The sequence below is a fragment of the Pipistrellus kuhlii genome, unplaced genomic scaffold, assembly GCF_014108245.1.
Source record: "Pipistrellus kuhlii isolate mPipKuh1 unplaced genomic scaffold, mPipKuh1.p scaffold_m20_p_3, whole genome shotgun sequence".
Classification (NCBI taxonomy): domain Eukaryota; kingdom Metazoa; phylum Chordata; class Mammalia; order Chiroptera; family Vespertilionidae; genus Pipistrellus; species Pipistrellus kuhlii.
In genome coordinates this window covers 17,016,827-17,041,813 of record NW_023425529.1, presented here as the reverse complement: position 1 = coordinate 17,041,813, position 24,987 = coordinate 17,016,827, and the positions used below count along the sequence as shown (strand labels likewise).

Genomic DNA, 24,987 nt, shown 5'->3' with positions numbered 1-24,987 from the left:
TGTTTGTTTTTTTTCAAGTAGCTTTTTTTCTGTTTGGCTTTTTATATCCTCTTTTGAGCTATAAAGGAAAAACATATTAAATAGAGAGCTGTTATCAATTTAAAAAAATTTTTTTTATCTGATCTTTTAAAGTATATTTTAGGGATTGTGTTTCTGAACAATCCTCTTCGTATTTTAACCTTCTGTTACTTCATGCTCAGCTTCTGTGAGGTTTCATTAAACTGAACCTCCTTCATCTATCCCCCCAACACCTTCCTATAGATATGCTTCTCTCACCTTTTCCTTAAACCTGGATTTCTATATATTTCAGAGAGGAATGAAAAGAAAGAGATATAGATAGAAATATTAATGATGAGAGAGAATCATTGCTCAGCTGCCCCCTGCAAGCCCTACACTGGGGATTAAGCCAGCAACCCATGCATGTGGCCTGACCTGGAATTGACCTCTTGGTTTATAGGTTGAAGCTCAACCACTGGGCAACACCAGCTGGGCAAACCTGGATTTCTTGAATAAAATGCCAGCCCTTTTCACTGTCTTACCTCTATATCTTAAATCTCCTGCAATCTGATTTTTACTCTCACTTCTCCACTGGAAGTCGCAGAGACCATTGCAGGAGATGGTCTCAGGGCAAAAAGGAGAACAGCGGAGAGATGAACAATAGAGGGAGAACGTTAAGAAAGCCAAAAGCCGTTCTTCTTAAACTTTAGCGTACATTTGAAACACCAGGGAACTTTAAAATGATGAGTGAGGACCCCAGTCTTTGGTTCAGTAGGTTCAGGTTGGAGCTAATTATAATAATCATATCTAACCAATTACCATGGCCGGTCTGGAGGCCATGCTTTTAAGAACCATTTGAATCAAGTGGTGTGACACTCTTCATCCCCTACAAAAATATTTCTTTTTTGTTTGTTTGTTTTGTTAATTCTCATCCAAGAATATTTTTTCCATTGCTATTTAGAGAGTGGAAGGAGGAGGGGGAGGAAGAGAGAGAGAGAAAGAGAGAGAGAGAGAGAGAGAGAGAGAGAGAGAGAGAGAGAGAGAGAGGGAGGAAGAGAGAAATATATATATGAGAGACACACATACATTGGTTGCCTCCCACACCCACCCCACCAAGGCACAGGGATCAAACTTGGAACCCAGGTACTTGCTCTTGACCAGAAATCCAACCTGAGACCCCTCAGTCCTCAGGTTGATGCTCTAACTTAGGGGTGTCGAACTCAATCAGAGAAGGGGCCAAAATCTAAAATCCAGCCTAAATCGCGGGCCGAATGGTTTACTGAACAGTCATAAACTGTCATTGTGATGGAAACGCAGCGGAGTGCAGTGATGACAGCGCGGTGCGGGCCACATTGCAAGGCCTGGCGGGACGGATTTGGCCCGCGGGCCTTGTGTTTGACACATGTGCTCTAACTACTGGCCCAAACCAGCCAGGCCCCTACAAAAGTATTTCTTGATTATAATGTCTCCTGTTAGGTTTTACTAAAAAGAAACAAGATTGCTTTTGAATATTTTCTCATAGTTTCCAGCTAAAGTGGGGAATGGGAAGGTTGTGCATCGAACTGGAGATGAGAAAAAGATTGGGACGGCTGGGGATTTGTTCTACTTCCTGTAGAAAATCAGCAGTTATTGTTGGTGCTCTTTGCTAGAATTCAGTACAAGTATTGGGGGAAGGAGCCGCAATTATAAATTTAATTAATCTCAGCTGCTTAACAATGTTAACTGCATTTAAAGGTGTAGCTTATAAAATGAAATTATAGATCTAAAATACACATCCATAAAATATCAAGCCAATCAGCTGTTTATGACACTTCTCTACTTTCCCTTACTAGCAGACTTCCCCTTAGATAGAAGCATCAAAGGTTTAGGATGGGCCAGACAAGAAAATGTTAAGGAAACTTTCTCAGTTAACGTAATTGGAAGTTAACCCGAAAGTGGAGGGAAACTGCCCTTTTCTGCTCTAGAACATTCCTAGTCCGGGTCACAAACCAGTAGTCATCTCTCGAAGTAGAATTTTGGGGGCGGGGGCGGGGAGGGAGGGGGCATAAAATACACACACAAAATAAACAAAAAGCCACAACACAGAGTTTTAAGGATACACCCATCGAGACTCCAGATAAATTTCCCAGCCTCAGGGCCAGAGGGCATGATTATCCTTGGAAAGCAGATGCAGGATTTTCTATTAATCCACGGACAGGATTACTCCCACCTTAAACTCTTTCGTCATCAGTCATTTACATTCGAAGGGGCTTGTCGATTGGCTCACGGGCGTTATTTAGCTTAGCTCTTTCCCCGCATTTCACTCCTGTTCTCTCCAGGTTACTTGGTAGCTGCTTGTGAGTTTCGAGCATCACCTTCAGCTTGAACTCTTTGCAGACGGGCTCCAGGAGGAACTTCAGGCCGTGACTAGACTCGCAATGGATTCACCAATGGATACACTTTCTCCGATGTCCCATGAAGGATATTCAGGTAAGACACATGCGGCCCTTTTGGGCAACAAAGGTTGGGGAAGTGAACAGCCTGCCCTCCTTCCTTAGGGGGATGCCTTCAGTGTTTTAAAGAAGAACACAGCTAGCTAAAGCCAGTTTGGCTCAGTGGATAGAGTGTCGGCCTGCAGACTAAACAAGGTCCCAGTCAAGAGCATGTACCTTGGTTGCAGGCACATCCCCAATTGGGGGTGTGCAGGAGGCAGCTGATAAATGTCTCTTTCTCATTGATGTTTCAAACTCTCTATCCCTCTATCTTCCTCTCTGTAAAAAAATAAATTAAATATATATATAAAGAATACAGCTAAGTAGGCCCCTCCAGTGGCGGGGAAAGCACAGGGGCTAAAGAGGAAAGACAAGAAACTTAACTTCAGCCAAAACCGGTTTGGCTCAGTGGTAGAGCTTCGGTCTGCGGACTGAAAGGTCCCAGGTTCAATTACGGTCAAGGGCATGTACATTGGTTGCGGGCACGTCCCAGTAGGGGGTGTGCAAGAGGCAGCTGGTCGATGTTTCTCTCTCATCAACGTTTCTAGCTCTCTATCTCTCTCCCTTCCTCTCTGTAAAAAATCAATAAAATAGATTTAAAAAAAAAAAAAGAAACTTAACTTCAATTTAAACTCAGGTTTATATAGTTTTTTTATTATGTATTTCAGAGAAGAAAGAGAGAGAGAGAGAGAGAGAGAGAGATACCCAGGCTGAGAGAGACTCTTTGATTGTCTGCTTCCTGCACATGGCCCACTGGGGATCAACCATGAAACTCCGGGCATGTGCCCTGACCGGGAATCCAACCATGGCCTCCTGTTTCATAGGTCTATGCTCAACCACTGAGCCATGCCAGCCGGGCAGCATTTTTTAATCTTGCCAACATTTTTCAGGATTGGCTTTCTGGCTAAATTTACCCTTTAGGGGATGTTGATAAACAGGAAAATGGTGGCTTTTCAGGTAGCAGAAGAGAGGGGCCGGTGAGTGTGCACCAGATCCTACACCACCACCAGCACTGCTCAGCCACCATTTTGTTCCAGAGGAGTGAGCCTGGGAGTGGGTGAGGCTCCCAGAAAAAAATAGGCCCCAGGAAGGAGGCAGGAAGGTGGGGACCTACTTAGCAGTATCCTGGAGCAATGCTTCTGAGAAAGTCCTAAATTCCATTGTAAGCCCACTCACAGCCTCATTGTATGACATGAGTTAAAGTGGTTGGCTTCCCATAATATTGGGTTTGAGTAGAGAGATTTAATACCATGAACAATCTGGGTACTAGCCATTTCAGCTTCCTAGCTCTGCTTAAAGCTGGGGAGAGATTGTTTTAAGTGAGATTTCTTTGGCTTTTTCACTGGAGTGGGTCTTTTGTTAGAAAACTTTAGTAGAGTTACAGTTACAAAGTTGAACTGCAGAAAGATTTTGACTTTAAAATTAATGCTTTACGCCCCCTCGTTTCTATTAAACATTTACACAAACGACAATGGAATAACTGCCAGTACCTACTTTCTGTCCCATAATCTTCCACTTGGAATTATGTACTTAGCTACTTTTGACTTCATAAAAAATATGACATTCAGGACTAACAGAAACAGGAAAAAGAAAAGTTTGAAGGCACTATTTCCCAGAATAGTGGGTTTTATTTTTTATTTTTTTAAAATATATTTTTATTGATTTCAGAGAGGAAGGGAGAGGGAGAGAAGAACAATGATGAGAGAGAATCATGGATCGGCTGCTTCCTGCACGACTCCCACTGCAACCCAGGCATGTGCCCTTGGCCAGAATTGAACCTGGGACCCTTCAGTCCGCAGGCTGACACTCTATCCACTGAGCCAAACTGGCTAAGGCAATAGTGGGTTTTAGAGCACATTTTCAATGTATGCCCTCCACTGTGCAGAGTTCTCCACTAGCACAGTCAGTAACGCAATGGGTAGAACGATTCCTCTACCTGAGAAACCTCCCCCTGTCCATGTTCCCCTGTGTAAGGGCAGGCCTAGTTTGAGCCTGAGACCAGACTGGTGGCTTGGGGGTAATGGATCTTAAAATTTCTTTTCTTTCAGCCGACTCTCAAGCCGTCTCAGAAGCACTAGCCAAGAACCTTAGTAACTTGTCTCTCAACCCTAGTATTCAGTTCTCTTCCCTTCCACAAAATCATTCACCCCAACAGCAGGACAGAAAAGAAGAAAAATCGGAGTATGTAGTGGGGATGAGTTATGGCCTGGTCTACAGGAGGAGACGTGGAGTGAGGACCATGGCAAGTCTTAAAAGAGACCTCAAAGGCCTGTTTCCAATATGGCTGAGGCTAAGGAATGAGGCTATTCAAAACCGCAAGAAGAACAAGGTGAGTTTATATGATCTGGGCCTGCAGTTCTCCCCAGGGAGGGTGGGGATGCTCATAATATAATATCTTTTTAGAAATGTTTTAGGCTCACAGCAAAATTGAGCAGAAAATGCAGAATACCCATGGATTTTCTGACCCTACACACTCTCATAGCCTCCTCCACTCTCAGCATCCCACACCAGAGTGCCAGTTCTTTAGGTGATGAATCTACATTGAGGCATTATCAACACCCAAATATAGTTTACATGTCTCTTGGTGTATGTTTACTTCTCTATATGCTGTCACAAACCGGATGCTCATGCCAATACTGGGCGATATTGGACAAACCCCTGATTGACAATCAGCAGCTGTTAGCCTTACCAATGGCCCATGGGCTGGTATTCTTTGGTACTCACCTGTTTCAATCCTCCTCCCCACCACCACAAAGGTTTTGTTTTTTGCCTTTTAGTGTACCGTATTCCAAAGGCTATTTAGATTTGAGGGAGCATTTGTTCGTTTCATTACTCATAACACAATCCTCTTTGTGTGTTTTTTTTCCAGAAAGAACCTGTGTTTCATTGTGGCTGTAGTTATTGCCTATTACATCGAGGTGCTCCTTCTGGTATTGCTGAGAATTGTGACATGGAGACATTTTAGGCATACACCATATTCTTGTACCACTCATTTAATTTGTAACACATTTTTTGGTGTGTTATTTCCATTTTTAGTAGCAAATGTGTGTATAGCGCATCTTTAATAAACTTGAGGCATATATGAGACATGTGTATTCTTTTTTATTAAAGATTTTTAGAAATCAAAATGTTTATTAACATAATTTTAAAGTAAAGTTATTCTTTTTTTTTAAATAAATCATTTTGTTCAGATTATTACAATTGTTCCTCTTTTTTTCTCCGCCTTATCTCCCCTCCACCAGGTTCCTACCCCACCCTCTGCCCTTACCCCTCCCCTCACTGTCCTCATCCATAGATTTTTGTTCAAGTCTCTTCCCACATCCCCAACTTCCCTTTTTCTCCAGAATTGCCGGTCCACTCCCTTCCTATATCCCTGATTCTATTATACTCACCAGTTAATACTGTTCATCAGAGACATGTGTATACTTGCTTTTTGAATCTATTGGGGTGACATGAAATTATAGTTTTCTGGTGTACAGTTGTATGATACATCACTGGTATACTATATTGTGCAGTTAAGAAGCTATAAAAATTCCAGGACAAGAGGGTTGGGGGATCTTAGACCTATAGTTGGGGAGCCATCTAGTAAGTCCCAAGGACACTTAAAGGGTAAATGGTTTGCACTTCTCCCCAGCCAGAGGGTAGGTAGCTTAAATCAACCTAAATCAGGGAGGCAGACAATAGAAATCCAGTTAAGAGAATAAATCTCATTTTGGTGCTTCAGCATAAAGCTAGTGAATAGTCTATTCCCACCCATAAGCTCTACTAAAGACCCACCCTTTCAAATCCCTGAATATGAAGTCCCCAAAGACCTTACACATGCCATTCTCTTCCCCCTCTATTCACCCACCCCTGGGAACATATCCCCTAACCTCTAAGGGGCCCCTGGAGACTCGCCACCAGGGGAGCAATGGGCAGCAGCACCTCATCCTGGGCCAAGCCCCTGGACCTGTCTGCAAGGTCCCTTTTCCCCCTTCTCTAGACTTCCCAGAAAGCCAAAGCAGCCCAGCCTAGGCTCTGCTGCTGGTTCTTTATGCCCTTGTTTCATTGTACTGAGTATGCTTTTGCTATGATCAAATTCTTGCCTGCTTTTCTCCACTTTGTTACTTTATGGAAATCTTTCAAGAAAACAAGAACTTAGGTTAAAAAAACCCCACAAAAAACACTTAGGTTTTCTCTCCCAGTAACATATTCGCCACCTTGTTCTTAGTCCTTGTTTTATGTTTGATTTTGCTAGCAATAAACTAACTGGCAAAGGCTGTGCTCCCTATTGTTTTAAATAATATTTTTTTTAGCCCTACCTGGTTTGCCTCAGTGGATAGAGTGTCAGTCTTTGGACTGAAAGGTCCCTGATTTAATTCCTGTCCTTGGCTTCAGGCACCTCTCTGGCCAAGGCCCTGGTCAGGGGGTACAAGAGGCAAGCATTTCATGTTTCTCTCACACGGATGTTTCTGTCTTTCCCTCTCTCTAAAAATTAATGGGAAAATATCCTAGGATGAGGATTAAAAACAAACAAAAAAATAGGGAACCAAGTCAGTTTGGGTTGAGGTTGGACCTAGGAACCAGGATCAATTCCTGTCAAGGCAAATGCCCCATGTTGTGGGCTTGACTCCCAGGACAGGGTTTGCAGGAAGCAGCCCATCAATGATTCTCATCATTAATGTTTCTGTATCTCCCTCTCCACTCCTCTTTGAAATCAATAAGGAAATGTAAAAGAATAATATCAGAGTTAGAGGTAGAAGGAAAGTAGGGGGTTTTGACAGGAGGAATAAAATATGATAATGATATAGTAAGAGAAGGTTGCCGTCCAATGGTATTTTACTCATGTTATTTTCCTTTTTCATGACCCATCATCTGCAGATGTGAATTTCTTTGGGAAACAAAATATACATAAAATCTGTCATCTACCCTCCCACCTTCATATGCTTGAAGATTTTTATTGGTTTTTAAAGAGAGAGGATGGGAAAGGAATAGAGAGGCTTTGATGAGAAACATCTTTGAACATCAGCCTCCTGCACTCCTTTCCACTGGGGATCCAGCCTGAGACCTGGGCATGTGCCCTGACCTGGAATCCAACCAGTGTCCTCTTGGTTCATGGCTGGATACTTAACCACTGAGCCACACTGGGCAAGCAAAACTGCATTTTAAAATATGACTCAAATAAGCTTTTTAAAAGAAGACCAGGTATTTGTCTCTGAAAGGTACAGGGAAAGAAAATGTAAGCTTCTCCTAGAAGGACCTTGGTTTCATAAAGGCAATCCTATATAATAAAAGGATTGTGGCCACCATCACATAGTCACAATATGGCTACCTTCACATCCTCACAAGATGGCCACCACAACGTGACTGGCAGGGGAGTACAGTTGTGGGCAATCAGGCAGGCAGAGGAGGGCAGTTGGGGGTGAATAAGCCAGCAATGTTGAAAGAGAATCATTGATTGGCTTCCTCCTGCACAACCCCCAGTGGGGATCATGCCTGAAACTCTGGCATGTGCCCTTGGCCAGAATCGAACCTGGGCCCCTTCAGTCTGCAGGCCGTCGCTCTGTCCACTGAGCCAAACTGGCGAGGGCCAGCAGGGCTCTTTTCAGTTTATTGCACGAAGGAGTCACACTAGTCCAAGTGAAAAGCAGACCCCACATGGTTACATTATATAAGGGGTGAGGTTTTTAAGCTTGTGACAAGGGACAAAAGGGAAATTCTACTCATTGCAAAGAAATCCTCACTGAGGCTTCAGTGAGCCAAAAGCTTTAGAACCCATGAACAAACACTGAGCTTCTCGTCCTTAGCCAGTCCAGTCTCTTCAAGGCACTGGCATATGTTCTTGCACTGTCACCCTGCAGCTGAATTACTGTATTTTTCGGACCATAAGACACACTTTTTTTCCCCCAGAAGTGGGGGGGAAAAGTCCCTGCGTCTTATGGTCCAAATATAGCCTACATATATACTTTAAAAAAAAGTTTTTTTACTTGCCCAGCTCTGTGTGGTCTCTGTGTGCTTGCCCGGCTCTAAAATGGTTCTAAATGCTGCTGTTTACTTTACAGGGTTGATTACATGTGTTTATGACTGTGATGTTGGGTTTTAATGCACATAAAATATTTTAGGACACTATTTGTTTCAGAATCTTTTTTTCTTCATTTCCCTTCTCTAAAAACTGGTGCGTCTTATGGTCCGGAGCGTCTTATGGTCCGAAAAATACGGGTACTTCTCCATTTCAATTCTGGATGCTCACTGATAGTACCATTGCCCACAAATTTCGTCTTAAAGGCCTTCACTCATTTCTTTTTATCGTAATCATCAGCGATCCCTGGGACAGTAGTAAGGATGTTCCTACCGTTTCTCCGTTGAGATGTCACTCTCTCTCCCCCTCTCCCTTCCTCTCTGAAATCAATAAAAGAAATATATATTTTTAAAAAGAGCCATGCTGTCTAGTCTTGAAGTCCCTTATTTCAACAGAGGTCAAGCAGTAGGGGCCTGGCAGTGTCCAGCCTGAAACAAAGCAATAATAACATGATGAAAAACACACACACAAACAACAACAACAAAAAACCCAAAGTCTGTTTGGCTCTGTGGAAGAGTGTCGGACTGAAAGGTCCCAGGTTTGATTCTGGTCAAAGGCATCTCCATTGGTTGTGGGCACATCAGGGGTCAATGTTTCTCTCTCATCGATGTTTCTAGTACTCTATCCCTATCCTTTCCTCTCAGTAAAAAATCAACTATATATATATATATATATATATATATATATATATATATAATTTTTTTTAAGAAAGATGTAACCCAATGTTTCCAAAAAATAAAATTAAAATTAAAAAAGAACCGACCTGACGTTTCAGCCTAGCCCAAGTCTGGCCAGAAGCTCCTCAGCAGAGTTCCCTGCCCCCAGGGAATATCACTGCCTGAACAGTCTTCCGTGAGGCGGAGGAGGGGTGAGGCAGCTGCAGCATCTGCACCACTAGAGGGCGCCGGCGGTAGTCCAAGATCTACAACCTGACCGGGTAGATGGGGCTTGGAGCAGCCTACCACCTTCCCTCTAAGGAGGGGATAAGGACTTCGGGCTTGCCACCAAGGTCTTTTTGACCAGACATATCCTAGCTCATTGTTGTATTTGAGGCCAACCTTCTATCACAGTTAAACTTTTGGCAAGGGAACAAATTTCACTGAGCCAAACCGGTCCTGGCACAAGGGAACAAATTTCAAACTAACGTGTGAGTCACGTAGCTGGCTATAGACCTTGCAACTAACTAGCAACAGCTGCCCAATGCCATGTGAAGTAACAAACTGATTTTTGGGGTGTTCCCCCCCCTTCCTTCAGTTTTAACGTTATGTGATGTATTTAAACCCTTATTTCAATAAAACTTGTTTTCAGAAAGAAAAAAAGAAGAAAATCAGTTCATGTTGGTGCTCTTTGCTAGAATTCAATACAACTATTGGGGGGAAGGCCAGTAATTAAGCAGGTTAATTTCAGTTGCTTGAAAATGTTAAATGCATTTAAAGGTGCAGCTTCTAAAACAAAACAATTATAGACCAAAAACACACATCCAAAAAGATCAAACTAATCAGCTGTTGATAATGACACTTCTCTACTTTCGCTCCCTATCAGACTTCCCTGGAGAAGCATCGAAGATTGAGGATGAGCCAGACAAGGAAAGCATTAAGGAAACTTTCTCAGTTCACTTAAATGGGAGTTAATCCGAAAATGGGGGGAAACTGCCCTTTTCTGCTCTGCTCTAGAAAAAACCAAGTCTGGTTCACACTCCAGTAGTCCTCTCCGGGAGTAGAATTAGGGAGGAAAAAAAAAAAAACACCACCACCACTAAATTTTAAGGATACACCCATAGAAGCTCCTGATAAATTTTCCAGCCTAAGGGCATGGTTATCTTCTGGAAAGCAGAAGAATTTTCTTTTCTTTTTCTTTTTTTTATCAATCTTTATTGTTCATATTATTACAAAGGTTCCTCATTTAGAAGAAGAATTTTCTATGAACCCACTAACAACAAGGATACTCCCACCCACCTTAATCTTTTCAGTCATCGGTCATTTACATTCAAAAAGTGCTTCTTGATTGGCTCACCAGCATTTTGTAATTCACTTTCCCCAGAAGTCGATCCTCTGCACTTGGTAACCACTGGAGGTTTTGGAGCACCACTTCCTGCTGGAACTCTGCGTCCGGATTCTAGGAGGAACTCCAGCCTGCAACTGGGCGAGCAATGGCTTCACCAGCGGAGCTTAACCGCCCCTCCACGGGGTCCTCTTCTCAGCAGTCCAATGAAGAAGGTTCTGGTAAGACAGGTGCTGTATTTTGGGGGGACAGTGAAGAACCTGGCCTCCTTCCTTAGTGGGAGAGGGGAGCCTTCAGTGTTTTAAAAAAGAATACAGCCGAAACTGGTTTGGCTCAGTGGATAGAGCATTGGTCTGCGGACTGAAAGTTCCCAGGTTCGATTCTGGTCAGGGGCATGTACGTTGGTTGCGGGCACATCCCCGGTGGGGGGTGTGCGAGAGGCAGCTGGTCGATGTTTCTCTCTCAACGACTCTATCTCTCTCCCTTCATCTCTGTAAAATATCAATAAAATATATATATATTTTTTTTTAAAAGAAGAATACAGCTAAGGAGGCCCCTCCAGTGGGGGAAGAGGCATAGAGGGGACAAAGGAAAAAGAGGAAGCTCTGCTTGCTTCCTATGCTTAGGAACATTTCAATCTTTTCAGCCCACTTTCTGGGGAAAAGCAACCAAAATTCTGCTAGAATGGCTCCTAGGGTCTTGAAATCAGTACTTTCTTCAGTAACACAGGCCTTGTGATGGTGTAGGATCTGGTGAAAAGGAAGAAAACATAAGGGACTTAACTTCAATTTATTTTTTTTTTTTATTGATTAAAGTATTACATATGTGTCTATCTCCCCATTGCCTCCCCCCCACCCCCCATATTTATGCCCTCACCCCCCTGGTGTCTGTGTCCATTGGTTAGGCTTACATGCATGCATACAAGTCCTTGGTTGATCTCCCCTCCTTATCCCCCACCGCCCAACCCCCACCTTCCCTCTGAGGCTTGATGGTCTGATCAATGCTTCTCTGGCTGTGGATCTTTAACTTCAATTTAAACTAAAGGTTATATATGTATGTGTTTTTATTATGGATTTCAGAGAGGAAAGGAGAGGGACAGAGATAGAAAGGTCCATGTTGAGAGAATCATTGATTGTCTGCCTCCTGCACATGGCCCACTGGGGATCATGTGCCCTGATAGGGAATCCAGCCACAGCCTCCTGTTTCATAGGTCTATGCTCAACCACTGAGCCATGCCAGCCGGGCAGCATTTTTTAATCTTGCCAACATTTTTCAGGATTGGCTTTCTGGCTAAATTTACCCTTTAGGGGATGTTGATAAACAGGAAAATGGTGGCTTTTCAGGTAGCAGAAGAGAGGGGCCGGTGAGTGTGCACCAGATCCTACACCACCACCAGCACTGCTCAGCCACCATTTTGTTCCAGAGGAGTGAGCCTGGGAGTGGGTGAGGCTCCCAGAAAAAATAGGCCCCAGGAAGGAGGCAGGAAGGTGGGGACCTACTTAGCAGTATCCTGGAGCACTGCTGAGAAAGTTTTAAATTCCATTGTAAGCCCACTCACAGCCTCATTGTATGACATGAGTTAAAGTGGTTGGCTTCCCATAATATTGGGTTTGAGTAGAGAGATTTACTACCATGAACAATCTGGGTACTAGCCATTTCTGCTTCCTAGCTCTGCTTAAAGCTGAGGAGAGATTATTTTAAGTGAGATTTCTTTGGCTTTTTCACTGGAGTGGTCTTTTTTTTTTATTTTTTATAATGTATTTTATTGATTTTGTACAGAGAGGAAGAGAGAGGGATAGAGAGTTAGGAACATTGATGAGAGAGAGTCATCGATCAGCTGCCTCTTGCACACCCCCTACTGGGGATGTGCCCGCAACCAAGGTACATGCCCTTGACCGGAATCGAACCCGGGACCTTTCAGTCCCCAAGCTGACACTCTATCCATTGAGCCAAACCGGTTTCGGCTGGAGTGGGTCTTTTGTTAGAAAACTTTAGTAGAGTTACAGTTACAAAGTTGAACTGCAGAAAGACTTTGACATTTATTAATGCTTTACATTCCCTCATTTCTATTAAACATTTGCACAAATGACAATGGAATAACTGCCAGTACCTACTTTCTGTCTCATAATCTTCCACTCAGAATTATGCATTTAGCTACGTTCAGAACTAACAAAAGCAGAAAAAAGCAAGGTCTGAAGGTACTGTTTGCCAGAATAGTGGGTTTTAGAGCATGTTCTCAATGTATGCTCTCCAGAGTTCTCCACTAGCACAGTCAGTAAACACAGAGGGTAGAAGGATTCCTCCGCCTGAGAAACCTCCCCCTGTCTATGTTCCCCTGTGTAAGGGCAGGCCTAGTTTGAGCCTGAGACCAGACTAGTGGCTTGGGGGTAATGGGTCTGAAACTCCTTTTCTTTCAGCTGACACTCTAGCTCTGTCAGAAGCACTAGCAAAGAACCTTAGTAACTTGGACTCTCAACCCTAATTTCCTTCCCTTCCAGGAAACCTTTCACCCCAACAGGACACAGAAGAATATGTACTGACAAGGAGTTATGGCCTGGTCTACAGGAGGAGACGTGGAGTGAGGACCATGGCAAGTCTTAAAAGAGACCTCAAAGGCCTGTTTTCAATATGGCTGAGGCGAAGGAATGAGGCTATTCAAAACCGCAAGAAGAACAAGGTGAGTTTATATGATCTGGGCCTGCAGTTCTCCCCAGGGAGGGTGGAGGTGCTCATAATGTAAATATTATCTTTTTAGAGCTGCTTTAGGCTCACAGCAAAATTAAGCAGAAAAATGCAGAATTCCCATGGACCTTCTGACCCCACACACTCTCATAGCCTCCTCCACTCTCAGCATCCCACACCAGAGTACCAGTGCTTTAGGTGCTGAATCTACATTGAGGCATTATCATCACCCAAATATAGTTTACATGTCTCTTGGTGTATGTTTACTTGTCTATATGCTGTCACAAACTGGATGCTCATGCCAATACTGGGTGGTAATGGACAAACCCCTGATTGATAATCAACAGCTTGTTAGCCTTATAAATGGCCCATGGGCTGGTACTCTTTGGTACTCATGCATTTCAATTCTACCTCCTCCCCACCACCACAAAGGTTATGTGTTTTACATTTTAGTGTACCGTATTCCTAAGGCTTTTTAGATTTGAGGGAACATTTGATCATTTCATTAGTCATAACACATTAATCCATTTCTTTCTCTCTTTTTTTTTCTAGCGTGAGCCAATAATTGATTGTGACTGTAGTGATTGCCGATCAAATCCAGGTCTTTCTGGTATTATTAAGGATTATGAAGCGGTTTTGGCTGCCTTGCCTAAGTGGAAAGAGTGTCAGCCTGAGGACTGATGGGTCTGGGGTTCAATTCCAGTCAAGGGCACGTGCTCAAGTGGGAAGCATTTGGAAGCAGCTGATCAATGATTCTATCTCATTGTTGATGTGTTTATCTCTCTCCCTCTCCCTGCCTCTGAAATCAATAATTATGTATATAAAATAAAACACACCTTTAAAAAAATTATGCCATGGCATATACTGTATTCTTGTACTCATTTGAGTTGTAACACATTTTTTTAGACACTTTCAATTTTTAGTAGCAAATGTGTGTATAGGGAATCATTGATAAACTTGAGGCATATCTGAGCATATTAATGTTCTTGTTCTTTGATTTAATTTATTGAGGTGACAATGAAATTATATAGCTTTCTGGTGAGCAGTTGTATAATATCATCTGCATAGAATATTATGTTTGATAAGAAGCTATGGAAATTCCAGGACAGATGGAATAAGGAAACTTAATACCTAAAGTTATAAGCAGTTTGAAGCCACCTAGTAAATCCCATCTTCCCTAAACTAAGGACACTTAGGGATAAATGGTTTGCACTTCTCCTCCCCAACCAGAGGGTAAATAGCTAAGTCAGGGGGGCAGATAATAGAAATCCAGTTAAGAGAATCTCATTTTGGTGCATCAACATAAAGCTAGTGAATATTCTATTTCCAACCATATGATCTCACAAAGTACCCTCCCTTTCAAACTTCAGAAACACCCAGAGTCCATGCCCATGCCATCCTCTTCCCACTCTATTCACCCCACGCCTGGGGACAGACCCCTAACCTCCAAGGGATCCCATGAGACTTGCAGCCAGGGAAGCAATGGGCAGCAGTACCTCATCCTGGGCCAAGCCCCTGGACCTGTCTGCAAGGTCCCTTTCCCCCTTCTCTAGACTTCCCAGAAAGCCAAAGCAGCCCAGCCTAAGCTCTGCTGCTGGTTCTTTATGTCCTTGTTTCATTGTCCTGAGTACACTTTTGCTATGATCAAATTCTTGCCTGCTTTTCTCCACTTTGTCACTTGATGGGAATCTTTTCCTCAAGGAAACAAGAACCTAGGTCTCCTCTCCCAGTAACATGTTCACCCCCTTGTTGTTAGTCTTATTTATACTTGATTTTGCTAGCAATGAATAAGTCAGCGGGGGCTGGGCTCCCTATTTTAAAATATTTTTTAGCCTCCTCGGCTTGCCTGATGGATAGAGTACCAGACTGTGGACTGAAGGGTTCAGGTTCAATTCCTGTCCAGGGCAGGTACCTTGGTTTCAGGGTTCTCTCTGGCCAGGACCCTGGTCATGGGGTGTTCAGGAGGCAACCAATTGATGTGTTTCTCTCACATGGATGTTTCAGTCTTTCCCTCTCTCTTTCACTCTTTAAAAGTTAATGGGAAAACATCCAAAGGTGAGGATTAAAAACAGAAAAAAGAAAGAAAAGAGTTCAGCCAGTTTGGCTCCATGGTAGAGGTTGAACCTAGGAACTAGGAGGTCATGGTTCAATTCCCTGTCAGGGCAAATGCCCCATGTTGTGGGCTTGACTCCCAGGACAGGGCTTGCAGGAAGCAACCCATCAATGATTCTCATCATTAATGATTCTGTATCTCCCTCTCCACTTCTCTCTGAAATCAGTAAAGAAATATTTTAAAAAATAATACCAGAATTAGAGGTAGAAGGGAAGTAGAGGGTCAGACAGGAGGAAATGAAATATGATAGTGGTATAATAAGAGAAGGTTGCCATCCAAAAAAACTTAGATTATTTTTCTTTTTCATGACTCATCATTTGCAGATGTGAATTTCTTTGGGAAACAAAATATACATAAAATCTGTCATCTGCCGAAACCGGTTTGGCTCATTGGATAGAGCGTCGGCCTGGGGACTAAAAGGTCCCAGGTTCGATTCCGGTCAAGGGCATGTACCTTGGTTGCGGGCACATCCCCAGTAGGGGGTGTGTAAGAGGCAGCTGATTGATGATTCTCTCTCATCAATGTTTTTAATTCTCTATCCCTCTCTCTCTGTAAAAAATCAATAAATATATATTTTCTTAAATCTGTCACCTATCCTCCAATCTTCCTATGCTTGATGGTGTTTATCAGTTTTTAAAGAGAGAGGATGGAAGAGGGATAGAGAGAATTTGATGAGAAATATCATTGAACATCAGCCTCCTGCACTCCCTCCACTGGGGATCCAGCCTGAGACCTGGGCATGTGCCCTGATCTGGAATCCAACTAGTGTCCTCTTGGTTCATGGCTCAATACTTAACCACTGAGCAACACTGGGCAGGCAAAACTTGAATTTTAAAATATGGCTCATTTTTTTTAAAGTTCCCTAGAGAAGAAGGGAGAGGGAAAGAGATAGACACATCGATGTGAGTATCATTGATCTTTTGCCTCTAGCACGTCCCCTTCTGGAAGCAAGCACAGGATTCGGGCATGCGCCCTTGACTGGAATCAAGTCTGGAACTCTAAGCACTGAGCCAAATCAGCTAGGGCTCAGATAAGGTTTTTAAAAGAATGCCAGGTATTTATATTTGAATGGCAGAGGGAAAGAAATGCCAGTTTACCCTAGAAGGATGTTGGGTTCATAAAGCCAATTATAAGTATTTTGAGCTAAAGAGGGGGGTTTATAGGAAGGTAAATGAATTTAGTGGGCTTTGTTGCTCTAGAGTAGGGGTGTCGAACTCAATCAGAGAAGGGGCCAAAATCTAAAATCCAGCCTAAATCGCGGGCCGAATGGTTTACTGAACAGTCATAAACTGTCATTGTGATGGAAATGCAGCGGAGTGCAGTGATGACAGCGCAGTGGGGGCCACATTGCAAGGCCTGGCGGGACGGATTTGGCCCGCGGGACGGATTTGGCCCGCGGGCCTTGTGTTGGACACATGTGCTCTAGAGCCACACCTCTGGCCCTATAAAGGCTTTACCTATAGGAGCCCTTACTCCTGGGAGCATCCCCAGCTTTTCCCTTTCCCTTCCCCTTCCCCCTCCCTGCCCCAGGCACCTCACCATTAGCTTCCTCATTCCCAAGCTCCCAGGGCGCTTCTTTTACTTCTTTACCTTGTTTCCTAATCCCATGTCTTCTGCCAATTACTTTTTCTACCTCCGTGATTTACCAAATAAGTGTTCTTTTGCAAAAATATATGCATAAGCCCCAGCCCGTTTGGCTCAGTTGATAGACCTTGGGCCTGCTAGGACTGAAGCATCCTAGATTCCTTGGTTTCAGGCTCCATCCCCCACCCTAGCCCCAGGCCTAAGTGGGCCTGCATGGCCACCAGTCCAGGTATATCTCTCACATCCAAATTTCTCTTTCTTTCCCACCTATCTTCCACTCTTTAATCTCAGGTAAGGATAAATAAATAAATAAATAAATAAGCATAAGTCTGGGACACAGACAATAGATTGGTGGAGACCTGGGGGCTGGGGGCCTGGGGATTGTAAGAGGTTAATGGGAGAAAAAAGGGGACAAATGTAATATTTTCTTTCTTTTTTAACTTTTTTTTAAATATATTTTATTGATTTTGTACAGAGATGAAGGGAGAGAGATAGAGAGTTAGAAACATCAATGAGAGAGAGTCATCGATCAGCTGTCTCTTGCACCCCCCCCACTGGGGATATGCCCGCAACCAAGGCACATGCCCTTGACCGGAATCGAACCCGGGACCTTTCAGTCCCCAAGCCGACGCTCTATCCATTGAGCCAAATCGGTTTGGGCGGATGCTGTCCTTTTTGACTATAGGGGTTGGGAAGTGAAGAGCTTTGCCTCCTAACTTAGGGTGACGTCAGTGTTTTAAAGGACACAGTTGAGTAGGATCCTGGGGGTGGGGGGGGGGCATGGTTTTTTAATCTTGGGGAGAGGGAAGAAGTAAAGAGTATATAAACTGTCTTGCTTGCTTACAATGCAATCTTTTCAGTCCACTTTCTGGGAAAGAGCAACCAAAATTCTGATAGGATGGTTCATAGGATCTCGCAATCAATATTTCCCTCTGCAACAGATGTCAGGAATGGTGGAAAGGAACAGAACACAAGAAACATAACCTCAAGTTTTTGTATATTTTCTATTCTTGATTTCAGAGAGGAAGGAGAGTGAGAAAGAGAAATATCCATGTTGAGAGAGAATCATTAATTGGCTTCCTCCTGCACACTTTCCCTCTGGGGATCAACCCGAAACCAGGACATGTGCCCTGACCCAGAATCCAACCATAACCTCCCCCGTTTCATAGGTCTCAACCACTAGGCAAGGTTTCTTAATCTTGCCAACATTTTCAGGCTTGTTTTTCTAGCTAACTCTTCCCTGTAGGGAATGTTAGTAAACAGGAAAATGGCTTTTCAGGAAACAGAGGGAAGGGTTGGGTTTATAAATACCAGTGAATGTGCTTCAGGTCCTACATCATCACCCAAACTACTCAGCCACCATTGGTCAGGATCATGTTTCAGAGGAGTGAGTCTGGGAGTGGGTGAGCCTCCCAGAAAAATTAGGCCTCAGGAAAATGCAGCAAGGTTCTCAGCAGGACCCTGGAGCACTGCTTCTAAGAAAGTCCTAATTTATACTGTGAGCCCATTCACAGCCTTATGTGTGACATGAATGTGTATGAGGTATGCATAGTGGTTTGCATGGGAATAGGCAAAAGTGGTTGACTTCCCATAATATCGGGTTTGAATAGAAAGATTTACTACCATGAACAATCCGGGTGTAACCGAGAGAGGGCATAAGCCCTGCAGATGAGAATTTTTTTGGGAAACAAAATATACATAAAATCTGTCATCTACCCTCCCACCTTCATTGGTTTATCGGTTTTTAAAGAGAGAGGATGGAAGAGGGATAGAGAGACTATGAGAAACATCATTGAACATCAGCCTCCTGCACTCCCTCTACCTGGGATCCATCCTGAGACCTGGGCATGTGCCCTGACCTGGAATCCAACCAGTGTCCTCTTGGTTCATGACTAGATTCTTAACCACTGAGCCACACTGGGCAGGCAAAACTTGAATTTTAAAATATGGCTCAGATAAGATTTTTTTTAAAGTTCCCTTAAGAGAAGAATGGAGAGGGAGAGAGATAGACACATCAATGAAGAGTATCATTGATTGGTTGCCTCTAGCACAGGACTCAGGCATGCGCCCTTGACTGGAATGAAGCCTGGAACTCTAACCACTGACCCAAATCAGCTAGGGCTCAGATAAGATTTTTAAAAGAATGCCAGGTATTTATATTTGAATGGCACAGGGAAAGAAATGTCAGTTTACCCTAGAAGGATGTTGGTTTCATAAAGCCAATCATAAGTATTTTGAACTAAAGAGGGGGGTTTATAGGAAGGTAAATGAATTTAGTGGGCTTTGTTGCTCTAGAGCACATGTGTCAAACACAAGGCCCGAGGGCCAAATCCTTGATAGCATGTGAGTTGGTTAACAGCACTGTTACGGAAAAGATTGTTTCACTCATTTTAAATTCACATTTCTGGTTAACATTGTCAGTTTATGACTGTTCAGTAAACCATTCGGCCCGCGATTTAGGCTGGATTTTAGATTTTGGCCCCTTCTCTGATTGAGTTCGACACCCCTACTCTAGAGCCACACCTCTGGCCCTGAGCCCTTACTCCAGGGAACTTACCCCTGCCTTTCCCTTCCCCCTCCCTGCCCCAGGCACCTCACCATTAGCTTCCTCATTCCCAAGCTCCCAGGGCGCTTCCTTTACTTCTTTACCTTGTTTCCTAATCCCACGTCTTCTGCCAATTACTTTTTCTACCTCCGTGATTTACCAAATAAGTGTTCTTTTGCAAAGATATATGCATAAGCCCCAGCCCGTTTGGCTCAGTTGATAGAGCATGGGCCCACTGGGACTGAAGCTTCCTAGATTTGGTTCTTACCAAGGGCCTGTATCTTGGTTTCAGGCTCCATCCCCCATCCTAGCCCCAGGCCTAGGTGGGCCAGGGAGGGAACCAGTCCAGGTGTCTCTCTCACATCCAAATTTCTCTTTCTTCCCAGCCCTTCCTCCCTTCCGCTCTCTTTATCTCAGGTAAGGACTAACAAATAATAAAGGAATAAATAAATATGCATAAGCCTGAGACACAGACAATAGATTGGTGGAGACCTGGGGCCTGGGGCCTGGTGCCTGTGGCTGGAGGCCGGGGGCTTGTAAGAGGTTAATGGGAGAAAAAAGGGGACAAATGTAATATTTTCAACAATAAAGATTAAAAACAAATTCTAGGTCATAATTTCACCTCTGGCTTTTTACTAAAAACAAACAAGATTGCCTTTGAGAACTTTCTCACAGTTTCCAGCTGAAAAGGGGGTGGGAAGGTTGTACATGGAACAGGAGATGAAAAGATTGGTGCGGCTGGGGATTTGTTCTACTTCCTGTAGAAAATCAGCAGTTAATGTTGGTGCTCTTTGCATTTAAAGGTGTAGCTTATAGGGAGAAGGAGGGAGGCAATGGTAAAATATGTACACAGATAATACTTTAATAAATAAATAAATATATATATATATATAAATAAATAAAGGTGTAGCTTATAAAATAACACAAATTTAAAGCATCAAGCCAATCAGCTGTTTAAAGCAGACACTTATTGCTCCTCTAGTTTCCCTCATTAGCAGACTTCCCCTTAGAAGCATCAAAGATTCAGGATGAGCCAGGCCAGGAAAACGTTAAGGAAACTTTCTCAATTAACGTAACTGGGAGTTAATCTGAAAATGGGGGGAAACTGCCCTTTTCTGCTCTAGAGCACACCTAGTCCCATTCACAAACCAGTAGTCATCTCAGGAAGTGAAATTTGGAGAGAAAAAAAGGGTGGGTGGGGAAACTACCCTAAATGTTAAGGCAACCTTAGGGAGACACGCCCTAGAGGCTCCTGATACATTTGCCAGCCAATGGCCAAGAGGGCTTGACTATTTTATTTTATTTTTTTATTTTTTTTAATCAATCTTTATTGTTCATATTATTACAAAGGTTCCTCATTTCTTCTCCTTGGCTTGATTATTTTAATAGGGAGGAGTTGCACAATCACCTATTAGTCCACTAACAGGATTACTTTCACTCACCTGACCCTTGTAATCATCCATCATTTACATTCAAATAGGCTGCTTGATTGGCTTACCTGCATTATCTAGGTTAGCTCTTTCCCCACTCTTTGATCCTGCTCTTTCTGGCCTACCTTGTATTGATTTGAGAGCTTTGAGCATCTGCTTGAGCTCTTTTTGGACGGAATCTAGGAGAACTTCAGGCTGTGACTAGACTTCCAATGGACTCACCAGCGAAGCGTAGCACACTCTCGACCCAGGAGTTTTCTCAGACGCCTGGTGAAGGATATTCAGGTATGATGGCTGCTGTCCTTTTTGACTATAGGGGTTGGGAAGTGAAGAGCCTCCGCTCCTTACTTAGGGTGACTTCAGTGTTTTAAAGGACACAGTTGAGTAGGATTCTTCGGGGGGAAGGGGAGGAGCACAGTTTTTTAGTCTTGGGGAGAGGGAAGAGGGGAAGAGTATATAAACTGTCTTGCTTGCTTACAATGCAATCTTTTCAGTCCACTTTCTGGGGAAGAGCAACCAAAATTCTGATAGGATGGTTCATAGGATCTCGCAATCAATATTTCCATCTGCAACAGATGTCAGGAATGGTGGAAAGGAACAAAACACAAGAAACATAACCTCAAGTTTTTATATATTTCCTATTCTTGATTTCAGAGAGGAAGGAAGAGTGAGAAAGATAGAAATATCCATGTTGAGAGAGAATCATTGATTGGCTGCCTCCTGCACACCTTCCCTCTGGGGATCAACCCGAAACTGGGACATGTGCCCTGACCCAGAATCCAACCATAACCTCCCCCGTTTCATAGGTCTCACCACTAGGCAAGGTTTCTTAATCTTGCCAACATTTTCAGGCTTGTTTTTCTAGCTAACTCTTCCCTGTAGGGAATGTTAGTAAACAGGAAAATGGCTTTTCAGGAAACAGAGGGAAGGGTTGGGTTTATAAACACCAGTGAATGTGCTTCAGGTCCTACATCATCACCCAAACTACTCAGCCACCATTGGTCAGGATCATGTTTCAGAGGAGTGAGTCTGGGAGTGGGTGAGCCTCCCAGAAAAATTAGGCCTCAGGAAAATGCAGCAAGTTTATTAGCAGGATCCTGGAGCACACTGCTTCTAAGAAAGTCCTACCGGCATTTTCCGGTGTATAAGAAGACTTTTGAAACGAAAAAAAGTCAACCGAAAATCAGGGGCAAAAGACAAAAATTACCTGCAGATCTTGACGGCAAAGTAAGCCTTTTCTTTGAAGTGCGGGGTAGTCTTATACAGCGAATATTGGCCTAAACCTATGTCTTAACTGTAAAATTAGGGGAGTCGTCTTATATGCCGGAAAATATGGTAATTTATACTGTGAGCCCATTCACAGCCTTATGTATGACATGAATGTGTATGAGGTATGCATAGTGGTTTGCATGGGAAGAGTGAAGATTTAAGTGGTTGACTTCCCATAATATCGGGTTTGAATAGAAAGATTTACTACCATGAACAATCCGGGTGTAACCGAGAGAGGGCATAAGCCACGTAAACTTCCTCGCTCTGCTTAAGGCTGAGGGGAGACAGTTGTAAGTGGGTTTTCTTTGGCTATTTCACCAGAGTGGGGGTTTTTCCCCAGGAAATTTTAGTGGATTAAAGTTGAACTGCTGGAACATTGTGATTTATTAATGCTTTATGTCCTCTCATTTGTATTAAGCGTTCACACAAATGTAAATGAAGTAACTTCCAATGCCTAGTTTCTGTCCCATAATCTTCCTCTTGGAATTATGTACTTAGCTACTTTTGATGTCATGAAAAAATATAATGCTCAGAAATAACAAAAACAGGAAAAAGAAAATTAACTGTGCAGAGTTCTCAACTAGCACTAGGTAACGCAGGAGGTAGAAGGAATCCTCCACTTGAGAGACCCCCATTGTCCATGTTCACCTGTTTAAGAGCAGGCCTAGTTTGAGCCTGAGACTAATGAGCTGGGGATAAGTCAGTTTACCCTAATGCTGTGGTCAGCAAACTGCAGCTTACGAGCCACATTTGGCTCTTTGGCCCCTTGAGGGTGGCTCTCCCACAAAATACCACGGCCTGGGCGAGTCTATTTTGAAGAAGTGGCGTTAGAAGTTTAAGTTTAAAAAATTTGGCTCTCAAAAGAAATTTCTGTCGTTGTACTGTGGATATTTGGCTCTGTTGACTAATGAGTTTGCCTACCACTGCCCTAATGGCTCTTAATTTTTTTTCTTCTTTCAGCTGATACTCAAGCTGTCTCAGAAGGACTAGCACAGAACCTTAGTGACATGACTCTCAACCCTAGTACCGCATCCCCTTCCGTTCCACCAGAACATTCACCCCAACAGCAGGACACAGGAAACAACTCGAAGGCGTCGTCAGGACTGGGGCTGAATCCACGCCTGCTTTACACGAGGAGACGTGGAGCCAGGACAGTGGCTAGTGTTCAGGAAGAAGTGAAGAAAATGAGAGAAAGGCTTCGACTGAGGATGATAAGAAGGTTGGATGCTATTAAATATCGCACCTTGTACCTGGTGAGTTTTAGCGTCTGGGCCTACAGTTCTCCCAACAGGAGGGTGGGAATGCTCATTATACAATATATTTAGAGCTGCTTTAGGCTCACAGCAAAATTGAGCAGAAAATGCAGAATTCCCATGGACCTTCTGACCCCACACACTCTCAGAGCCTCCTCACTCTCAGCATCCCACACCAGAGTGGCAGTGTTTGTTATAGGTGATGAATCTACATTGACGGATTATTATCACCTAAATGTAGTTTACATTAAGGCTCACTCTTGGTGTATGCTTACTTGTCTATATGCTGTCACAAACTGTATGCTCATGCCAAAACTGTGTGGTATTGGACAAATCTCTAATTAAAAATCCGTAGCTGTTAACCTTACAAAATGGCCCAAGCTATGGTATTCTTTGGTACTCAATCATTTCAATTCTGCCTCCTCCCTGCTATCACCACCATAAAGATTATTTGTTTTTCTTTTTTTAGTGTATCCTATTACAAATGCTGTTTAGATTTGATGCTTTCATTATTCCTAACACAATTAATCTATTTTTCTTTTTCTTTTTTTTTTCAGAATAAACCAGGATTTAAATGTGGCTGTAGTCATTGCCTTTTACATCCAGGTCCTCTTGATTGTATTATTGACAATTATGGCATGGAGCCATTTTAAATATACACCTTATTCTTGTAGTTATTGGAATTGTAACATTTTTTAATGTCCTATTTCAATTTTTAGTAGCAGATGTGTGTATAGGGCATCTTTAATAAACTTGAGGCATATCTGAGACATGTGTATTCTTGTTCTTGTTCATTGATTGAATTTATTGGGGTGACATTCTGAAATTATAGTTTTTTGGTGTGCAGTTGTATGATATATCATCTGTATACTATATTGTGTGTGTGTGTGTATGTGTTTAATATATTTTATAGATTTTTTTTACAGAGAGAAAGAGAGAGGGATAGAGAGTTAGAAACACCAATGAGAGAGAATCATCGATCAGCTGCCTCCTGCACACTCTCTACTGGGGATGTGCCTGCAACCAAGATACATGCCCTTGACCGGAATGGAATCTGGGACCCTTCAGTCATCAGGTCAACGCTCTATTGACTGATATTGTGTGTTTGATAAGAAGTTATGAAAATTTCAGGACATATGGAATAGGGAAACTTTGACCTAATGTTAAAGAGCAGTTTGGCCTCCCTCTGAAGGAGGCAACCAGTGGGCTGATTGGGGGATGGCGCTGGCCAGCCCCGTTTCCCACTGCCACTGGTGGTCTCCCTCTGCAGGAGGCAACTGGAGGGCCAATCGTTGCCACCTGTGAGAGGTGGCTGGTGGGCCAGTTGGAGGCTGGTACTGGCCAGCGAGTAACCCTGCTCCCCCATGGCTGCCCCACCACCACCGATTGCCACCCTGATTGCCTTCCCTGATTGCCTTCCCATCCCTCTGCCTGCTAGCACCCTCCTTGGCTGGTCCCAGCCCCCGCCAACCTGTTATTCTGCCATTTGGTTGATTTGCATATTAGGCTTTTATTATATAGGATTTTTTTGTTTGTTTGGTGAAATATAGGATTTTGCTAGCAATGAATAATCATTCTCATCCT

General features: G+C 43.3%; 2 protein-coding genes and 1 non-coding gene across 3 annotated transcripts in view; all 3 read left to right on the top strand.

Moving 5' to 3' along the window:
- The first annotated feature begins 4,537 nt into the window (after positions 1-4,537).
- Positions 4,538-5,555, top strand: LOC118730642. The gene is made up of 2 exons (XR_006742695.1): positions 4,538-4,797; positions 5,338-5,555. It is a non-coding gene; the product is annotated as an uncharacterized LOC118730642 (transcript).
- A 6,801-nt stretch (positions 5,556-12,356) lies between these two features.
- Positions 12,357-24,987, top strand: part of LOC118729206 (FXYD domain-containing ion transport regulator 4-like) — a 29,224-nt gene continuing 16,593 nt past the window's right edge. Inside the window, exon 1 of the mRNA XM_036456556.2 lies at positions 12,357-12,408. The gene's annotated coding sequence lies outside the window, so the exon portion shown is untranslated. The remainder of the gene's footprint in view (positions 12,409-24,987) is intronic.
- Positions 20,950-24,211, top strand: LOC118730092 (developmental pluripotency-associated protein 3-like). The gene is made up of 3 exons (XM_036457803.2): positions 20,950-21,166; positions 23,111-23,403; positions 23,961-24,211. Exons 1-3 carry the CDS (start codon positions 21,094-21,096, stop codon positions 24,054-24,056), a joined length of 462 nt encoding a protein of 153 aa, XP_036313696.1. The 5' UTR covers positions 20,950-21,093; the 3' UTR covers positions 24,057-24,211.